Source organism: Anopheles moucheti, chromosome 2 (assembly GCF_943734755.1).
Source record: "Anopheles moucheti chromosome 2, idAnoMoucSN_F20_07, whole genome shotgun sequence".
NCBI classification, from domain to species: domain Eukaryota; kingdom Metazoa; phylum Arthropoda; class Insecta; order Diptera; family Culicidae; genus Anopheles; species Anopheles moucheti.
In genome coordinates this window covers 50368152-50389395 of record NC_069140.1, presented here as the reverse complement: position 1 = coordinate 50389395, position 21244 = coordinate 50368152, and the positions used below count along the sequence as shown (strand labels likewise).

The 21244-nt window shown below is 43.4% G+C and overlaps 1 protein-coding gene across 2 annotated transcripts; it reads left to right on the top strand.

The window, feature by feature from the left end:
• Nucleotides 1–380: 380 nt before the first annotated feature.
• Nucleotides 381–20963, top strand: LOC128304781 (galactokinase-like). Of its 2 annotated transcripts, XM_053042024.1 has the most exons (9): nucleotides 382–470; nucleotides 584–616; nucleotides 1245–1428; nucleotides 5070–5212; nucleotides 11379–11549; nucleotides 11624–11749; nucleotides 18162–18343; nucleotides 18572–18681; nucleotides 20557–20963. In XM_053042024.1, coding segments are annotated over exons 2-9 (1224 nt in total). In that variant the 5' UTR covers nucleotides 382–470; nucleotides 584–614; the 3' UTR covers nucleotides 20863–20963. The 2 variants fall into 2 exon arrangements, with proteins under 2 accessions (XP_052897976.1, XP_052897984.1); XM_053042016.1 differs by lacking the exon at nucleotides 584–616 and having other exon boundaries at nucleotides 381–470.
• The last annotated feature ends 281 nt before the right edge of the window (nucleotides 20964–21244 follow it).

Sequence of the window (21244 nt, the reverse complement as noted above, 5' to 3'; positions counted from 1 at the left end):
TAATTTGATAGCACATGGTAAACGTAACCCGATGCCCGAGCAATACGCCGACGGTTATGGCCGCAGTATGCTGGTATTGCTATCAGTTGAAGTTACGCAAAGAAGTGCGCTGGCACTAGCTAGCGGTCGCATCCGACGACCGTAACAATGATTGGTGTTGAAGGGTGTGCGTTTGATTCGCGTTATCGCGGCTTAATTTGGCCAGCAGCGCGGTATAGCAGTGGTGGTTTTGCACTAATCGTACGCACCACCTACAAAACATTCGTATTGGTACGCGTCAGTTGAGCTTCGGCAAACATGCTGGATGTGTTTATTTTCTTCACTTCAACCGACCTCGGTCGATTGGTGTTACTACCATCAGTTGATATCTGCTAACCAAACGTGCAACGCCACAGCTGTGTGGTGTTTTTGGTTATACGTGTGACACTGCTGCTCAACGCGCCTGTAGCTGGAACTAAGCTAAGTGCAATGTGCGTAGCGGAAGTGCATGTTTTATACAGTTTAAATAGCATAGAACGGCATCATAATAGTTACCAGGTTGTACCTCGTTAAAACCTTCGCTTCCATTGTACTCCTTTTGCAGTTAAACGTTGTTCAGAGGGTGAAATATAGCAATGTGAGTGCGAGTGAGGTTAGAACAATCATTGGCGGGTATCCTTGTAGGAGGTGTAGAGCATGCATTTTACGTCAAATCGGAATGAAAACAAACAACAAACATAGTATTTGTCGCTCAAACTAGTTTTTATTCCTACCCATTCCTACCCAGTCCTACCAAATCGGTCAACCCAAAATCAAATGGGATAAAAAACTAAATCACACTGTTCTACAGCGTTCTACCACGTTGAGTTGTTTACTTTGCCTGATTGATTGCGTTGCGTTTACTCTCAATCTGTGTGCAAGTTTTAGTCAAATGGACTGCACTGCTAACGCATGGGTGTTTTTCATTTTCATTCTGCGCTATTATTCATCCGTAAAGATCCATTAATGATTAAGAAAATATTCGTATCAATAAAACATGTAAAAATACAGATTATCTAGGATTGTTAATGTTAAGTTAAAAAATGATCAAAAAATTTAATGATAATTGCTGTACGGATAAAAAAAGCTTATCTACGGTGCATTTTACCCTAGTACTATCTATTCCCACAGGTCATTAGCAGAATCTCATCACAGTGCCCAGAGTTTCCGCTTATTTAACCTACCTCTGTTTTAACCCCTGTTGCGGCCATCCATTTAATTCACAGGAATCCGGAAGAGGACATCGAGATGCTGTCGAGAGTAATTAGTTTTGATGAGGTTGTTAAAACATCAATCGACACATTCCGCAGCACGTTTGGTGCCGAGCCGGACCTTGCCGCCTATGCCCCCGGCCGCGTCAACCTGATCGGTGAACATATCGACTATAATGACGGTTTCGTCCTTCCGATGGTAAGTCTGTGTGTGTGTGTGTTTGTGTGGGTGCGTCTACCCAAATTGCTGCCATAACCAGGGAAAGTATCTCTATTCAAATTAACCTCTACCCACCCGGGAAAAGGTACGGGATAGGGTGTGGGGTATGCATGCCGGTAGCATGTAAAACATTAGAAAAACTCTTGTAGCACTGAGCTGACCGTTGGCCCTGCAGCCACAGAGACATTCCGTTTTCACCCGGAAAACACGTCAAAATCCGTTCGTTTGGCAACGCGTTGATGAGTTTGACGGTGTTGCCCGAATGCAACAGGACGGACCGTCCGACAACGTTACGAGTGTTTCATCCTATTCGACGAATAATGACAGCAGGTTTCACTGGAGACACAGCTGGGATCGAGCTCTGCTGGGCTTTGTGATGCTTTAAATTGGTTTTTGTGGCATATTTATTTGCTTTGGGAGGAAGCTTTGCGGGGTGGTGCGTGATTATACATAAATTGGCACCAATCAGTTTGGGGAAAAGTTGACATTCCAGGGAAAGTTAAAGAAGAGCTTCTTGAGGGAAAATTAGAGGCTACAAGCTTTTGTACTAATTTGGGTCTCGGTTATCAAATGTTTTTAATAGTGTAAAATAGCATTTGATTAGGTGTGCGATTTTCGTTGAAAGTTTCGTTGAAAACGTGTTGAAAGTTGTAGTTCATAGATTAATTAAGTGTACAAAACTAAGATATGGGCCACATATTGCTGTCTTATCGATACGTCGAACGAGTAAAATATGTCAACAATGCGAGCACAAACGCAGTATTTTATTTCCGCGACTCATAAAACGATCTGTGAAGAGCGATTTAATAAATACACAAAAATAAAACACCCACACGCAAACACTTTTAAATGAAAATTGAATAGACCATGGTAATAAAACATTTACAGTCCGTGGGGAACCGCTCATCAAACATGTGCTGTTTAAATGAACTGCTGATAGAAGGCCAAACGGAAGGAGTAGGCAGAAGAGCAGAGGACTCGATCGTAGCCCAAGGTGCCATTAACGCATCCACTCTATTTGGATCGATTTATCAGCCCAATCCAACCCAATCGCCCAGCCGCGTTGAAGCCTTATCAGCATGTGGTCGCATTTATCGGCCATGGACCATACGTTCGGTATAGGCTCGCTGATGAAAGAATAACACTTGTTGGCATTTTTATCACCGGCGGCATACCTTGGTGATGATGGGGCTCGACATGTATCTCCGAGACTGCAACGGGGTGATAAACGGGCCGAGTGAAGGAAAAAGCGGGAACAAAGGGAAGGGCATAGTGTATATGTAATAAAACATCACTTGTTTCCCTCACCTGTGGATGAGGATGGAAGACTGGAAGCCATGGAAACGCTATATGCAACGAAAAGGCAAGCAAAAGCCTATGCACACTGCGGGAAAAGGATGAAATGGGGATACGAAAATAGCTTCAATTGCCTTCATTTACATTCATGGTGGGGTAGTTCGCTACACAAAGTAGCCATTCAATTCTGAGCGTACACATAATGATGAAGGAGTTACGGAGCTTCATTGATGATAAAAGCTTCTTTACGAATCACGTATGTCCTACTCGAAAGGAACCTTCAATTAGTGGCGCCAGTGGCAGATGGAAAGGCTTCCGCACTCATCAATGGCTTGCGCCTTACAGATGAAATGCTATAATCCGATTCGTTAGAGTGCATGGAGTTTGATATCGGATAGAACGAGCTGGAGAACATCGGTTCTCCGTTGTGAGTTTGTTTAATCGATCGAGTGTTTATTAGCCTCTCAAAGAGCCATCATCTGGCAGGTTATTGATTGTTATTGGTTCCTGGAAGTGGTGCAAAACTCTGTAAGCCAACTTAGCACGGGACGATTAATTGATATTCAGCGGGTTTAGTACTGGGTGGGTTACCAACATTAATCCCCCTTATTGCGTCACACAATGGGTTGAAGAATCGTTGTACAGAAATTAATATAAAGTCGATGATCGACCGTTTGATGTTTACCAAATTTTGTTTTTGAATAAGATATTTAATTTGGCATTTGGCTAGTTTGAGGGTTTTTACCAAAATATGTTGTGCAGAAGAAACTGCTATACCTTTCCAAGCTGGGACGGCGTACGGTGCGTGAAAAGTGACATGCACAACAGTAATTTGTTATGATTTGCGATTCAAAGAAGAGTACATACTTTTTATAATTTTAATAGGTCTGAGTAGATTGTTATAGGGTTTTTTTGTAAGAAAGCCGTTTATCTAAATAAACTCTAATGTTTGTTATGCTAGTCTTTCATAGCATATTGTGAAATAGACTGGCATATTTCTGCAATTAAGGATGTTTGTTTCTGAATGATTCTCGATATGCTTTGGCAAGGATTATTAGGTGGGCAGTAATTTTAAGCTTTATTAGTTTGTGAAGAAGCCCCTGATGCCATATCTAGTCGAAAAGAGTTGTCGCATGGAACCCGCAGCTTTGCCAAATGACATATTTTTGATTAAAACTATTTACAATCTGTATGTCTGATGGACGGTACTGCGAGAAGGTTGATACCGGATCTTGGTGATCTGGTGACCAATTTCCCAGATAATTAGTATATGCAAAAGTTTTTCTAGTCGCTAATCGGTCTGTAACTTTCAGGTTTAGTACGATCTTTGCCAGCATTAAGCGAAGGCATTTGTTTTATACATTTTCCTGTGAGTGAGGTATTTACCAAGTTTTGACACATGTTTTAAATATAAGGACTAGATATACTACGGCTTTTCGTGGAAGTCTCTTGATCGACATGTGACACTCAGCAACCAGTTGATTTCTAATTTTAATCAGTTTAAGTTTAAGGTTTAATGAAAGCAACTGCTCATTTCCTCATTTCCTCACTAGCTCATTTCCTTGGTTAGATGCAACATATTTCATACTGTTTGTGACCATTCTTCGTCCTATGAGACTGAACTGATCGGTGGTCAGATTTTGTGCATTTTTGAAGCGATTCTTTAAGTGCAGTTGCATTTTGTAACGGCGTTGTTCGTAGAGCAAAGTAGTGTGCTGTGAAATTAAGAATATCTGTTTGTTAATTTCTCATTGTGTTTACGAGCTTCCAGAGGTGATTATTGATTTCGCTTCAAGAGTGTTGTTGAGAAATTGAGTGCAGTCCTATAAATGTTACGCCTAAAGCTATGCACTTTGCATGCAAAGAAATCTTATTTATTTAATTATGCTATAATGACGGCTCTCGCCGTATTATAAACAAAAAAATCTGTTAGAATTATTTTAGCAGTCCTATTTTCCTCTTTACATCAAAGTTATTTATTTTACTTTGAAGTTGAGTATGGTTATAGATATCTGCATGCAGCTACAGATTGAGGAATAAATATTCTGTTCAGTGAGTTGATAGCTCTCAACGGCTTTCTAATTAGTGTGATTTAAATAAATGTTGCGATGTAAAAAGTTCACTATAAAGTACCGTGTCCGAACATTAGGATTCGCTCGCTTCAAACACACTAAACTTCATCAGTAAAGTCACCGATGCCATACGCCATGCATGCGGCCATTCAACAACTGAGCTAATTGTTTACTCTCATTAATTTCTTCCCTCGCAACTGTGCTGCTCGCACCGTACTTCATCACCCGGTGGTATCAACCCAACTCCGACAGGCACTCCAGCTGGGAACGGTGATCGTTGGACGGCGCAACGGAACGGACACGACCTGCGACGTGGTTACCTGTTCCGACAGCATCACGGAGGGTACGAAGCGCGCCCAATTCGACAGCAGCACCATCGCGAAAGGATCGCCCAAGTAAGGACTATTGCTTCACCACCAGCACCTCCACCCGTTGCACTAACTTTCTCCCCCACCTAGCATACCCGCTCGCTTGCGTTGGTATCGCTAGTTAATTAATTAGACACCGTTTTCCGGATTGCGGCCTCGCGCGCACGCATAATTTGCATTTGCACGCGTCCTTAAACGGGAAGGTGACCGAGCGCCACCGCGGGTTTGCCGTTGGAAAGCGATAGCGAAACATATAGTGCCAATCGAAGCGCGGCAGAGATAGATAATACGCGAGGGACGGCAGGGGAGGGTACGGATTGTGAAACAGCCGTGGAACGGGGCAACCAGTTGCCGGTACATGAACGATGCGTAAAATTCCGCACTGCAGCAAGCGACCGCGATCTCGAACATATACAAACATGTATTTGGAGGACATGCAGGGATGCTGAACCGCTGCGAAAGTAGATCCTTGTTTGGCGTTCTTCAAAACCGTGGCCGTTCGCTGCGCGGACCAGTAGCATGAAGCGATGGGAGGTTATTGTTCGTGTGTTTTTACACCTCGCACTGTTTCGGCGTCGGTCGTTGTTTCTGAAAATGGATCCTGGAGGTGTAGTGTGCAGAATGGCACAATGCGAACGGATCTCATCAAAATGTGGCCATTTTTCAATCGACCAAAAGAAGCTGAATACCCCTGTTTTGTAGCGTTTTCGTAGGAAAAGGCCATCAACTTCTGGTGCGACAAGCAACAGCGTTCTTTCAATTGCATAAAACACTAATGCACAAACATAATAAAATACACAAACAGGACTTTCTTTAGCACACTTTATCGGTGGAGTTAAAAAATCACGTCCTCGTTCGTTGGGTTAGCTTTTTAAATTGCCTCTACTCCTGGTCGTTGATCGTTTTAGTTCGGGCATGCTCGGCTCGATCGGTTGCTCCGCTCGATGTGGCGCCCTCTACAGGGAAACGGTCGACAGCAGTTGTCGCATTTGAATCGACCGTTGTATAATATGCAACAACTTCCAAATATAATCACCAAGACCTTAAATTTGGAGCCGATATCAAAGCAATCAAAGCATGATCGGATATTATGATCGCAGCAATTGATTTTGGAACACAATCACTTCATCAAACCAAGGAAGAACTTTGAATTTTAATATTCAGTATTCCCTTCCCCCCTATTGCAGAATCCTGTAAGCTGGATAGTAATAAATCACTATTAAACCGAAAACAAAATCAGTTGAAACGCATGATCGATTGTTTGTTGATCGTTAGAACTGGTATTGTTTTTCTCGAGCAAATCACCACTGTAACACTACTTTTATAGCTATTCGATTACATACTTACATACTACAACCTGTCTGGGGTGTTGTTGCACCCCGCTCAGAGTCATGCAAGTAATCGCCATGTTCAGTAATCCGATAACCCTCGCTTCCTGGTGATTGAGCTAAATTTTAGCCTTCCACGGTTCCTGTGTCCATTTAAAAGGCCTAAGAAATCATTCTAGGTGCTGGGTTGTCCGGCGTCATTCTAATGACATGATCAACCCACCGGAGCCTGTTTGAGTCTATTTGCTCCACGGTATTGCCACGTAGACACATAGAAAGTCCTTGCTACGGTGGTTGCGCAAGGTATGTGTAGGATAGAATCTAAAGCGATTTGACAAGTAGCCAAAGTAGCCAAAAGTTCGTTACACGTGATTTGACGTTTGGACGCCAGGACGGACCATCAACAGTTTGCTGTTTTAACTAATAGCATTCAAAACGAAGGAAAACTTTAACGACCAAGCTAGTTGTGAAACTTGCGATACAAGTAAGCTAGACGCAAGGAAAAAGTATCACTAATACCACGATAAGAAAGTGTGAGTGAGCATATTTTGCATCTTACACGGGCGTCCAAACGTCAAATGAAATCCAAAATGGCGAACCCCTAACTTGACTATTATTTGACGTCGATCCTACACAGATCTTGGAGGTTGCGCTAAAGTACAAGAACAAGGCACTCCCTTGAACATTTATGTAGTACATTTTGTAAACCTTTGAACTGAAACTAAGAATATTGTCCAAGGGTAGTAAGTAGTGGAAGTAGAAAAATAACCTGCTACTGTGAGTTCACGTAACAAAGTTAATTACACCAAAGTGTATGGTAATGATGTAGTTAAAAATGTTATAATTTATAACCACCAAACCTGCTCACTGTGCACGTATGGCCGTTATTCATCAGCACACCGCACACAACACCGTCCGTGTGCTGTGTTTGTACGGAATTTTTGTTTGTTTTTGCTTCTTTCGTCCACCCCCCCCCCCCCCCCCCCCCCCCCCCCGCTGGTGGGTGGGAGGGCACGGCAAGCAAAATGGCGCGTTCATTTTCATATTCATGTATTTAAATTAAATAATACGACATCAAAACTCGCGGAAAATTCGCGCGCATAATGAATGTGCAAACGTGTACATAATTCATGCAAACTTTTCGCTCACCGTAGCGCCATACGAGGATGGCACACTGCGCTGGACCGACCGAAGAAACGCACCTATATATGGTCCCCCTGGGAGCGTTCGTTTTCTTTCTCGTTTCGTTCGTTGTGTCCTTCCTTAGTTTGTTTTATTTTTGCGCTGATTCGTGGAAGACTAAAACTAATCGGCTCACATCGTCCGGCTCAAATGTCCCGAGTGTGTCCTTATATTTGTCGATGGGGAAGTGTTATTTATGTGTGTGTGTGTGTTTTTTTGTTGCTACTTTCATCTTTTGTGCTCTCCATGTTGTGAAGGAAATAACCGAAAAGCTAAAAGTGGAGCGTGTATTTTGTGTTTTTGTTTAATTTTTCCCGTCCCGTAGCGGGAAACACCTCGGGAAGCGGGATTACGTTTCTGTGTTTAGGAAAGCTTGTCGAGGGTTGTATGTGGGATTTAGTAAATGGTGTGTGTGTTTCTTTTTCCTCCTGCCAACAGCACAGTTGCCGAAAATTGATTAATTTCCCACACTTCCACACAGCGGCACTAACAAAGCGGCAGGATTGGGAGTGGACCAGTGCCCAGGGTAAAAGGATGTTGGAAAGTGGGTTCCGTTTTTTTTTTCCTCCATTTTGGCAATGGCCGTTTCCACTTTACCCAGTCTTGCAAGTACGTGTGCCCGGCAACAAGAGGCACCAAAACGGCAACCAAAAGTGCACTGGTGCATGCGTGGGAAAGGTTGCCGAAAACATGTGTCATTCGGGTGGAGCCCGCAGTGCTGGAAGATAAAATTTGATTAAGGTCCCCGCGAAGCTCCGTTCCAGCGTGGTGCCGAATTTCGTGCGCATCGTCCTATTGCAGGTGTATTGGGTTGTGTTCATACAACACATACACACCATCCTCCGCATGTTGCACCCGTCGGAGGACCGTTTGTTGTCAAATTAACCGAGAATTATTTCACCCAGCCACTGGACACGGGAATATAAATGTACGAGCAAAGCAAAGAACGTGGTCAAGGGGGAAAAATTAAACACCCTACGCTCACATCGCTGTACACACTCACACACACAAACACCGGTCGAATATAATACCGAAAAAGAAACATAGCGTTAGTCGTGTGATCATTATCATCGTCATCATCATCATTGGGGAAAAGAAGCATTGACTCGTCACCGGCTAGGCGGCACACGTGCACACGTGCAAACATATCCTCCACTTTAGGTGGATTACTAGCGGATTCTCCTGGGATACGCAGCTGAAGGGTGATTATCTGTGATTAAGTCGGTGATACATCCGCCAGCAGGATGGAATCGCTTGGTATTGTGGAGAATGTTTTAAATCCTGATCCGCAATTGCATTGGGGAAAAATTTGATACTAATGTATGTGTTGGACGGGAATGTATTTAACGGAATAGATGATCGATGTTGATTTATTCTTTAACTATCTACCACCTTCGTGAAACGTTATCTGTTGGGGACTTGGATAATGATTTTATTTCATTTAAACCCTTTTTTAATTTATATTAATTAAATTCGTGCATAAGAAGAAAAACAATATTCAGTTGGTGAAGACAACATCCAAAAAAGACCTACAAGAGGTTTAAGGGTAACATCGCCGAACTACCTCAGAGCAAGCATTTCAGAGAGACTTGGAATAGCAAGAGGGTATTCAGGAGATCGTTACTAATAAATCAAATATACTAATAAGACTGAAACTGAAGGCAGACTGAGTTATGTCATATATCTCCCAGGAGCACTATGCAATAGGTAGCATCTATCTGGAAGCGTTGATCTCTCCCTACTTCTTTTTGGTGATCGTGTGAATGCTCACTAATTAAATCACTTGCTAACACTGTCCCAAACATCAAAAGTGATATTTTCTAAATCCTTTCGATTAATTAGCAAACATCACGACTTTTGATAAGTGGTAGACAAAAATAATTGAACTTTTGTGGACGTGGGAAAACAGTGGAAGTGGACGTAGGAAAACAGAGTCTTCCTAGGTAGGTACTTTCTTTTATGGCACTATATCGGCTACGTTTATGGTCCACTAGTTTCGCTAAACTTAAAGATGGTATTTGGCACTGGTTAAACCTTTATTAGGTTATTTATACACTGCTGCTTGAAAGAGGGCGAATACGGAGGGAAAGCGAGGGGGTATTCGCAGAGGATTAGCAGAGAATAGATCAGGAGCATCGATACAATCTAATAGCAAGGCAGCAACGAAAGTGGATTGGGTTAACGATCGTCGAGCCTCCAAAATTTCCAGTTCCAAAGTATGGCAGAGAAAAGTTCGACAGGGAGTTTGCGAAAAGCAAATCTGGTGAAAGATCTCTGAACCTGCCCGATACAATCGCTGTTGATCCTTGCTGAGGGTGTCCAGATTGATGAGCAGTACTCCTGTATCGATCTGACCAGCAAGCAAAGGAGCACCTTGATGCACAGGGGGTCAGAAACGTCCCAAACGATTCTTTTTATGAGACCTAGAATCCTCAGAGCTGAAACAATGACAATATCGATATGATGGCGAAAGGTGAGGCCACAATCAATGGTCATCTGATGGATGGATCTGACGGAAATCAGGAGCTGTACAAAGACCGATTGACAATCAGTATTTTCATGTGTTTCTCAACATTAATATCGTTGTCTGAGGTGCTTTTTTAACCAAATTTTTGGACAGCTTTATCGAACTCCCCGCGTAAATTTTCAATTTAATAAATCCATCCGTTAACTAGTGCAATGTTACGATATGATCCCCTTTGATTGATAATTTAAATAATCTCGGTGGCCTTTTTTGGAATGCTGTTTGCTTATTGCCTTTCCACACAATACGCCACAATGCTGCTGTGTCCGTTCAGCTCTGTTCAGCCCACCATTCAGCACACCATTATTCCGATACTCATTTGAGCGAATCGAGTTAATTGCATTTATAATTAGCAAACTTCAACCTGTAGCATCCACCGCCACCAAATCTCCCGTTTGCCACATTGTTCACAGCGTTCACGCCCATCGTCTGTGTAATCAATGTTTCGGACACCCACACGTGCCCGGCGTCCAGCAAACCGGCCGGTAAAACAACATTTTTGTAAACGTAATCATTATAATTGCAATCCGTTCGGCAGCGATGATTTGCTGTTGCTTGTTGGTTTGTTGTTGTTTTGGTGCTTTTTTAAGCTTCCCCTCGGCAGCAACAATGAAAAGGGCCGCACGCATTTAAAATAGCCCGTGCACGTTCGAGTTCATGATTGGTAAACATACTCGGAAGCGCGTTAAAAAAAGGATGGACGGAAATGTATCGGCACGGTTTGTAACAGTGTTGTTCGCGCTACGATCATATTTCACCAAACAAAAGCAGAGATCAAAAGAGCGTCAGAATCGGAACCCCCGGGGTAAAAGGCAATGGCGGGATGTTGGAAAGCTAATTTCCGCGTGTAAACGTAATTGAAATCGAGTTGTTAGATTGAATTTCGATGGTCATGTGGGCGCAAACATACACAATTACACACACACACACATCACTTCCACAACAGAACTGATTAGACGACATTTTGGTCAATTTAATTAAACTTCCAAATAATTCTAGCCCCCTCCCCCACGGAGCTACACGCCATTTGAACAAAGCGATCGAGTTATGTGTCGACTGCCGCCGTATGTCGAACGGTCGATTTGGTTTAATAAATAATTTCGCAATTATGTGTGCAGTGGGATAGATATAGCAGATTAATTTCGCAATTTTGTTCCAGGTGGCTTAACTACGTCAAAGGTGTGATGTTTCATTTCCGCCAGCCAGTGCCCGGCTTCAACGCGGTCATCCATACGAACGTTCCCGTGGGCAGTGGTCTGTCCAGCTCGGCTGCCCTAGAGGTGGCCACGTTAACCTTTCTGGAACAGCTCACCGGGAAAGCGATTGCAAGGTGAGTGATTTTTCAATAAAGTTTAAAAATGAGTATTTTTTGGGTTAAGTTTACCGATTCATATTTGCCACCAGTGCGGCCGAAGGTGCCAAGATGTGTCAGCGCGCGGAGCATACGTTCGCGAATGTACCCTGCGGAATCATGGATCAGCTGATTGCGATCGGAGGCCGTGCGGATCATGCACTCTTGATCGATTGCCGGTGAGTATTAACGTTTGGATAAGAATATTTAAATATCACCATCTGTTTTGAATTTTGCTCTGTTTGTAAGAAGCTTAAAGGATTTTAGGATTTCATGGTGTTTATCATCCACAGGGAGAGGGAAATTCTAAGGACACACTGTTTGACCATCTATGTATGGCTTCACTGTAAGGTGTCTCCAAACACAGAAACATGTTTTTCTACGACATATTACAAAAAAACATGCAACCTGCATCATCTGGACTTCGTTGTTTTACGAAGATCAAGGCCTGTTTCAGGGAGATCAAGTCGCAAAATGTAAAAATAAGCTTTGATTTCCAATACTGTTGCGCTGGATTTGATGAGCATGTTTACTTTCTGTGTGCTGCAGGCAAATATCTACGCTTTATCAATCCCGCCAGCATTATTTCACTCATCGAAGGATTACTTGATACCGCCCAAAAGACGGTACAACAAAAGGTATCTTCTGCCTGGTGGCCAACTTGATGTCGGTGTCCAGTATCCAGAGCGTGACATTGGCTTACGGTTTTGCTGGTCGAGCGAAAGGCAAGCAACACGTGTTGCCAAAACCCGGGAACGAGAGCGTTTTGTGATTTTAAAGCATTATCCCAACCGTGACACACGGTCCGGATGCAATGAGGTTCGGTGCGGTTGCATCAAGCTTGCCAGACGGACGGATGGGGTTTAATCCTTTCGCTTTGGCTTACCGGGGATATTGCGAGAACCGGTCCCACTTTGGCAGTGTGCGATGGCCAGCATCACTTGACATATAATGGCACCACTCACCAAAATAGGCAACTACTTGACGTGCGGTAAGCGGACGAGCGGGAGGGTCGAAGAAACATATTGGGGAGGTGTACGTGTCCTTACAAAAGCACTATGGACACTGCTGGTGTTCAAAAGAGGACACGAAGGATATTCCTCCTCACATCGGTGGCTGGTCAACGCTTCACTCCCCGGATGCATATCGCTTTAATTAAGGTGCACAAATGAATCCCCCGGACAGCCATCCGTCTCTAATCCGTGCTGGAAAAGAGCCTTCACTGTCTTCATCCTTCAGCGCATCTGCAAATCATGGCTCGGAGAGAGCTTAATTCCGGGCTAATATATTCGTAGCTGTGCTTCCTAGAGTTTCCTCCGGTTTCGATATTACCTTCCGGATATTTTCCCTTTGTCCGGGCTGATCCGGTGGGAAACAGTTCGAACGACTTGGTTCGTTGATATAAATTCGATTCGGGAAACGATGGACCGGGTGGACTGGAAGCTGGTTAAAATAAAATCTGGGAGCTGCCGAAAGACGACCATCACTGCTAATCCTTTCTCGGTTCATCGGTTTTGAAGCGTCTCGCGGTGGGAAGGGATGTTGACGTGCACAGTGGGGGATGCATTTTGCAGAATGAGATTAAACAGCAACACCCCCTTCATTGTACTTACTGTTCGTTGTAGCGAACGATTAAATTACCCTTGGGAAAAACGTTGGATTACAGTTTGTGCTCTTATCTAAACGAAACATAGATATTGCAAATAACTTCACCGAAAAAACAGTATGTTTAAACTCTTGATGAAAGATCGCTACCTTCTTTTCGGCAATTAATCCTAGCGTTCATTTGATTCACGTTGATGTTGCTTTTCCTGTGCAATAAACTTTTCAAATCAACCGCAACCCTCGGCATTCATTATACACAAATTGTGTCACCGTACCGGATATCCTGTACACCTTTGTTTACTGATCCAACCCATGTATAGGCGCACAGGGTCGAAAATCCGACATGCCAAGACACAATTTGTCACATCGGTCTTATCTTTCTTCCGGTGCAAGGGTCCAAACGCCTTCAATTTCATTTCGCCCTTGGTATAATCCGCCGGCTTCCATTGTCCCTACAACGTCAATGCTGGAAGCCTATTAGAAAGAGAGATAAAGCCAAAGAGAGAGAGAGAGAGAGAGAGAGAGAGAGAGAGAGAGAGAGAGAGAGAGAGAGAGACAATAATGGCTTGCTTTTAAACCATCACTGGCATCACTCCGTGTAAATGCCATCACTCTGTTCCTGGCCGGAGGATATCCTCGCGGCATGCACTGGTTTCCAACCAGGACAAAGACCGGACATAGGGGTTGGTGGCATACACAGGAAGACATTCATTACGCCACGCTTGGTGACTGGTTTTGAAAAGGAGTAGCAGATCGGAAACGGATCGAATGCACCGGAAAACCATTGCACTGCAATCGGGCGATGCAGCGAGAACAGCAGCTAGAAAGGGGCTGTAAAAGACCGTGCGTGTTAACATGGGAAGCGGAAATATGAAACATACCATTCGCTGCTAGCAGTATGTGCAACATTTACTTTGTACTGACAACAATCCGTTCTACAGCAGTGCGAAATGTGCGAGTTGACGGATGGTTGGTTGCTACTAATCAGTTGCGTGATACGATCCCAGCATGGCATATTATCTGAATTCTGACTCTGCCGGGGCAGGAGACTCCGAGCACGAACCGCGTTTGACATTTGACCGGGCTGCAATTACCACCTCATCACAGCACAAGGCACAAGCAAATTACAGGGCAGTGGCAGACAGTTTGAGAATGGAAACTATTTTTCCTGCTGAATACCGTGCACATTCAAGCAGTAGATGCGGTGTATTATTGGTAGTAGGAAGGATATCTTCGATTTCTTGGCGTAAATCGACCCACCCAGGCAGTTCGTGCCTGACATTTCTGGCCTACTAGATTTATTTTCACCACGTATAGTCAGTCCTTGGGATTGGTCGGGGTAGAACTTTGGATGGGTCCTGTCGTGTGAAAGCCGACCAGCCGCAATACGGCACCGGGTCGTCCCATATATTGGAAGGATAGGTGCTGTACATTTATTGATTAACCACAGTTTGATGTAGCATTTTTATTAAGTTGGCAATTGGATTGATGATGGTGTTTGAATTCCACATTAAGCTCATTTATGTGTTTTTCTTCACACTGCACAATACGATCGTTTTCTAATTACAGTAGACGAGTCCAGATTATCGGTTGTGCTGATTATCCGTGAGTTAAGAAATGAAAGCTAGTGGAATAGTTTTGGATTTTTAACCGTTTGCCCTTTTGGCCTAAGAGGTACTTGAGAAATTTCTATGAGTAGTGTATTGAGTTTTTTGCCTGGAAAATGCTAATAAACAATAACTTATAATACTAAAAAAATATTAATTATTTTAAACGTTGATCTGTTATCTTCATCTTTAACCTTCAAATAGGCAACCGGGATACCCGGGTATTTTTTAACTTTAAACTGCAATTACTTTTGATTGATAGCATGTATTGACTTGAAATTTGCAATAGCCTCTCAAACTTTTTATTACCGATTTTTTGGTATATACATTATAATTTGCAACAAACAGTAAGAATTTTATTTTGATTTTAAACTTTACCACGTAAGCTGGCAATCAGCGTACCCGGGAATTCCATACATTTTGTATGGACAGCGGCAGATCAAACGGTAGGCGGAGTAGGCGGTCGCCTAGGGCCTCGCCGTGTTGGGGTCCCCAAACAATTTGTGCCGTTTGTGCGATTTTTGGAAATTTAGCAGCAGAGTTAATTTATAGCACAAAATCTAATTAAAAAGGTAGAAAATTGGCTATCCTTGGTTAGATAATTTTTTTTAATTTGATTAGCTATATCGGCCCGATTACACGGCTACGCAAGAGAAGTATGCAGTGTATTCAAACTACTTCTTCTTTATCGGCACGACATCTTTAGGATGCTTAAGCCTACCATTTCAATTTTTTTTAATTTATTTACCCGTAGGATAGTTAGTGCTGCGTACGGAGGTTTGGTGGTCCAGATGAAATTTTTCCGTGGTCCTGTCTTGCAGGCCGGCTGTGCTACCAATACACCATAAAAATGTAAAATGTCCTGCCTGCGTGTTTCAGGCACGTGGTAAATTTTCCCATCCCTATTGCATTGCATACTATCAAACCCGTGAGAGCAATCGCTAGTGTAAGGAAGATGGATTAAACGGAAAGCATCCTGCATTTCGCTCAAACTTTCCGTCGGCTGGTACGAAATTCCATACAAACCAGCTATCTTCAGATTGCCGATACCAGGAGAGCATCCACGGAAGAGGTAGCACCTTGTACAGCAATTTTGGTCGAAAACCGCCGAAAGGTATGCAATGTTTAAACACTAACTTTCCCGTTGGCGCAGAAAATTTGTTCGAAAACTACCAGTTTCCGAATGTATAGTACCAGGAGAGCATCCACAGAAGAGGTAGCTCCTGGTACTGCGCCGTAAAGTATGCAATGTTTATACACTAACTTTGCAACCAACTTGCAATGCAATGCGCCGTACGGTCTGCAATGTTTATACACTAACTTTCCATACAAACCAGCTGTTTTGAGATTTCCGATACCAGGAGCGCATGTCTCTCAAGAGGTGACCCTCAGACACTCAGGCACTCAGTCACTCATGAGTGCCAGTCACTCATGAGTGCCGGTCACTCATGAGTGCCGGTCACTCATGAGTGACTGAGTGACTGAGTGCCTGAGTGTCTGAGGGTTACCTCTTGAGAGTCATGCTCTCCTGGTATTGGAAATCTCAAAACAGCTGGTTTGTATGGAAAGTTAGTGTTTAAACATTGCATACCTTACGGCGTATTGCATTGCAAATTGGTTGCAAAGTTAGTGTATAAACATTGCATACCTTACGGCGCAGTACCAGGAGCTACCTCTTCCGTGGATGCTCTCCTGGTACTATACATTCGAAAACTGGTAGTTTTCGAACAAATTTTTCACGATCAACGGAAAAGTTTGTGTTTAAAAATTGCATACCTTTCGGCGATTTTCGACCAAAACGGCACCACTATCTGTGTTTGTCCCCGTGCTCGATGGTCTCGGCTGTCTTCCTCGGCGACGTATCTTAAACATACCATGAATCCAACCGACTTCACCCCGTGGAAACAGGATCGGGTACTGTAGTGGACGCATAATCTGGATGGTCTCGTACACTGGCCTTAAGGATCCGGTAGCACGATGTTGCAGCACAATCTTCCGTGTATATTCCGTGCTACCGGCGATATCGTCACAAACACACATGACCCATCTCACCTGCAATCGGTGTGTTGTTCCGGAACTGGTCAATACTTGGTATACGTGAAAGGAGTAGTATTTAGTATCATTTTACCTAAGTTTTGTTTTTCGTTTAATGGTATAATTTTGAGCTATATTGGCCGAAAGGTGTTGATTTGCTCCAAGAGTTCTCCATATTCATTTATTTGAGTACCATAAGCAGTCTACGAGTCTTTTCAAACGAACCTCTGAACATTTCTTTTCATAAATTGAATGACTAGCTTTCAAAATATTCCTTTTAGTTACTACATACCTTAAATTACCTTACCTTGATAAACAAGTTCAAGAGCGTATAGGTCGGCATTTGGTACATCAATAACGTTCTGCATGTAACAAAAAATATTAAACGGGAAGAATTACATGCTCCAGTTGTGCTCTTAAGCATTCGGCAAATAAATTACGAATCTGTTCTAAAAGAAATATAAAATATAACTGCTAAATAGACAGACGGCACAAAACTGCCACTAAGGTGCAAATTGAGATGGTTTTAAACTTTACCACATTAAACCAACCGTACAGCAAATACACTCGAAGCTGTAGAATCGTCCACAAGCTTGACACGATTAGTCGGTCGTATCTGAGGTGCATGCAATGATGAAAACCCTTCTAGGTGCGACTACACTCCGTTGCCTGGCAACAGTTATGCGTCTGGGTTATGCACGGTGCTTGTTCGTTGGTAATAATGTGTTACTGTCTAAAGGCAGTTGCCCATAACCACAAAACCAAGGTGCTGCTTGAAGGAAAGAGAACAAGAGAGTGCGAAAGGATCATTTAGCCGGGGAAATCTCTACTCGGGATAATAAAATTGTACCGGCTCGTCTGTGCGCCGGGGATGCGTTCAATCAATGCTTTGTTCTGCTTGTACTAGACACCTCGGCAATGCGTCTGTCTTTCGTTCGTAGAATCTTTACAGTCGAGAAATGGAAATATTTGTACTGTTCGGTCGTCTACCCAGCAGTTTGTTTCCTTTTTCGAGGAATCGAATTATCGAACGATTCGGTAAAATTTCTTGTATAACTTGTAATGAAATGCAATCACAGAAGCTCGTCGTGGAATTGAAAGAATTTAAAAAAAGCTAAAGCTTTACCAGGAAACATATCCGGATAGACAAATGTTGCCGTGTGTCTGATACATTAGCAGAAAAATAATCGTTTCCCTGGTAGGGCGAGGTAGTCATTTTTCCAACTAATTTTTCCGACTAGCTTTAGATGGTTTGAATGCTTTGCTTTCATCCATACGATCAACTTTGCTCGAGATCTTTGTAGTGTCTTTAAAGTAATCCATTTACTGTGTGGTTCATTTTCAGCAACCTGGACACGGAACCGATTCCCTTCGATGCGCCCGAGCTAGCGATTCTCATCTGCAACTCTAATGTGAAGCACGAACTGTCCTCGAGCGAGTACCCTGTAAGGCGGAAGCAGTGCCAGGAAGCGCTGGAGCTGATGGGGCTAGGAAGCTACAGGGATGCAACGCTCGAACATCTGAAGGGTGAGTGGTTTGGACGGCAACTGTAACTAATAGGCAGGCTAGCTTTTCTGCAACTATTGAAAAGATTAAAGAACTTTCAACATGTAATCCCCTTCGCATACCATAATTACTGCATCAGCCGACCGGCACACTAAGCTTTTGCACACATGGTTTTAATCACTGGCTACGGGTGTTTTTCATTTCCATTTACATTTTCCCAACCCACGCACGTGTGTGCTTTGCTCGTAGCGCTCGAGAACGCAAACGAAGTGTTGGTGCGCCGAGCCCGGCACGTCATTACGGAAATTCAGCGCACCAAATCGGCCACCGAAGCGCTCAAGGCGAAGAACTTCGTTAAGGTAAGTTAAAATGTTAGCTCTGGCAGCTGCTACTGTCGCACGAGTACGCCACCAGTTGCTCGAATTAGTGGTACCAATTACGGTTCAATACGTTGAGCAGGTTGGCAAACTCAGCGAACCTTCGGGGTGTGTGTGTGTGTGGAACCGATCAGGGAAAATTTACAGGCCAATTGTGACACATTACAGCAGGAGTGTTATGAACTGCGATTGAAACCATAAAAACGATTCATATGGTGCTTTCGAACCATGGGCCTTCAATTAAAGAATTGTTGTTGAAAGATGGCAACTGTTTTTAGGTGTTTCCTAGTAGACGGTGGAGAAGAAGAGTAGAATTAGTTGGTGATTTGATGTGATTTCATTCAGCTGCTCTAAAGCAGTCGTTATAATTTAAATTAATTACAGTAGTATAGTAATTTTGGGCGGCCCAATGGACTGACTATCCATCCTTCTTCTTTTTATTCTTCTTGGTGTACCACCTGACCGAGGCCATGACTGCCATTTTTGGCATATTAGACTTATTTTACCACGTAGCCGAATAGCCAGTCCTTACTGTGGGGGATGGGTCTAGTTGAGATTTTCGACCCTACCTGTCGCATGAAGGTCGGCACCGCTGTCTTTTAAGCTATAAGTAAATAAAGCCAAACAAAGCCCGAAGAGGCAGGCTTAGATCGCAAAAAAGAGCAGTAAAGTTATTATAAAGATTTTTACGGATAGGCCACCACAAGGAGGTTTAATGTCCCCCCTGCATAATTTTGCATTTATATGATTTATATTAGAATAATAATAACACATTTAGTACAAAATAACCAAGGCTTAAGTGAAGAAATACTGCTGCAAGGGAAAAAAAACATTTAACGGAAAATTACGAGCACAAAAACAACGAGGCGTTGATTTGGTATCACAGGATGAAAAAAAATCGCAATAATTAAACGCGCGGGAAATAATGTTGAATCCTGAAAAAAGCTGCTTAATAAAATCCGATTTATTTCCTTTGCTCTGTAAAGTACTCCAGGCAGACACGTGAACCGTGCTGGAATTTCCGTAGAAAACATCCGCTGGAAATAGAGCGGAAATCTGCCAGATACTCCGGGAAATAATATTGCAAATCCTTTGCAAAAATAGAAATTACTGGAAAAGTTGAGAATAACTAATGCGGCAAAATCGGTTGTATAGGTAGCGCTGCTGGAAGAATCGCTTAATTGTAGTGGAAAACTGTTGGAAAATGATATGGCAACTGTACACGAGAACAGCTGTGGGCAAATACAGTCGATATCCGATATACGCGTTTAATACGTTGCAGCCAAGTAACGAAGTCCTTTAAAAATTGATATTTATGCATTTTTTCAAGAATAACAGTAAAATGCTATGAAAATAAATTTTATAATAATTAAATGTAACGAATTTTTCAAATCTGCAATTAACAAACTGCATTTTGCATAAAAAACTTTGTGAAAAGTCAAATTTTCAAATCTGCGTATTGACTGTATAAAAACAAAGCATTCCGTGTAAGCAGCTTACATTTTTAGTACAACGAGGTTTTAGCACACGTGTGCTAAACACAGTGGGACCTTGGTCATGGAAGGGTTAATTTCTCCGGTTCCACATCTGTCGCATCGTTCTCGCGCGCCTCTGCTTACCGCGCCAGAGCGAGCCAGACAGTGAGCCTCACTTTGCGCGAAGGCATGATCATGCCGCTCTCTTCGCTCCACGATCACGGCGCTACCTACAGGCGATCATGCGACCCTGGTGCAAAACTTTGCTTCTCTGCGCCACTTTGACCGTTCGTGATTCGACCGAGCCGCGGCGATGCCGATTGCGGCCTGTTTGGTTGCGTTTACTCCGAATGACGTTCTTTCGCGTTTTTCCTGTTCGCAGATGGGCCAGCTGATGACGGAATCGCACAAATCGCTTAGCGAAGACTTCGACGTGTCCTGCTACGAGTTGGATCTGCTCGTCGAGGCCACGATTGCGACACGCGGCGTGCTCGGATCGCGCATGACCGGCGGCGGTTTCGGCGGCTGTACCGTCACGCTGGTGGAACGTGCTGCCCTGGCCGACGTGGTCAAGGAGATGGACACGATCTATTCGCGCAAAACGGGCGGCAAGTATCGGGCCCGCTTTTATTTAGCCCAACCCGGCAACGGTGCGCGATCGCTCGAGCTGAGCGAGTATCTGCGATAAGGTAGCCGCAAGAAAGTTCCGGTGTCCGTGGGGACACTCCTCACGACATCCTTCCACGGTTTGTGGTTATAGCGATAGAAGTTGTTAAATAAACGTTTGTTTTACCCTTATTTTGTCGGCGCACACCAGCTTTCTTTCGGATTGTTTTTATTCGTGCGCAATCCAAAAAAAGGAAAGAAGTACTTTGATTGGGTTGTTTCCATTTTATTCCTTCTCTTTTTTTTACAAAAACAAGTTGAACATTTTGTCATGCACTTCGCCAGTGTAGCAGTGTGTGTGTGCTATTCGCTTTTCTTCTGTCTGTTCTTTTTATACGAGTTTTCCCAGTACGTGTTGTACGTGGCACCTCGTTTGGCTTGTGTTCGTTTGTCCTTACCTCCCC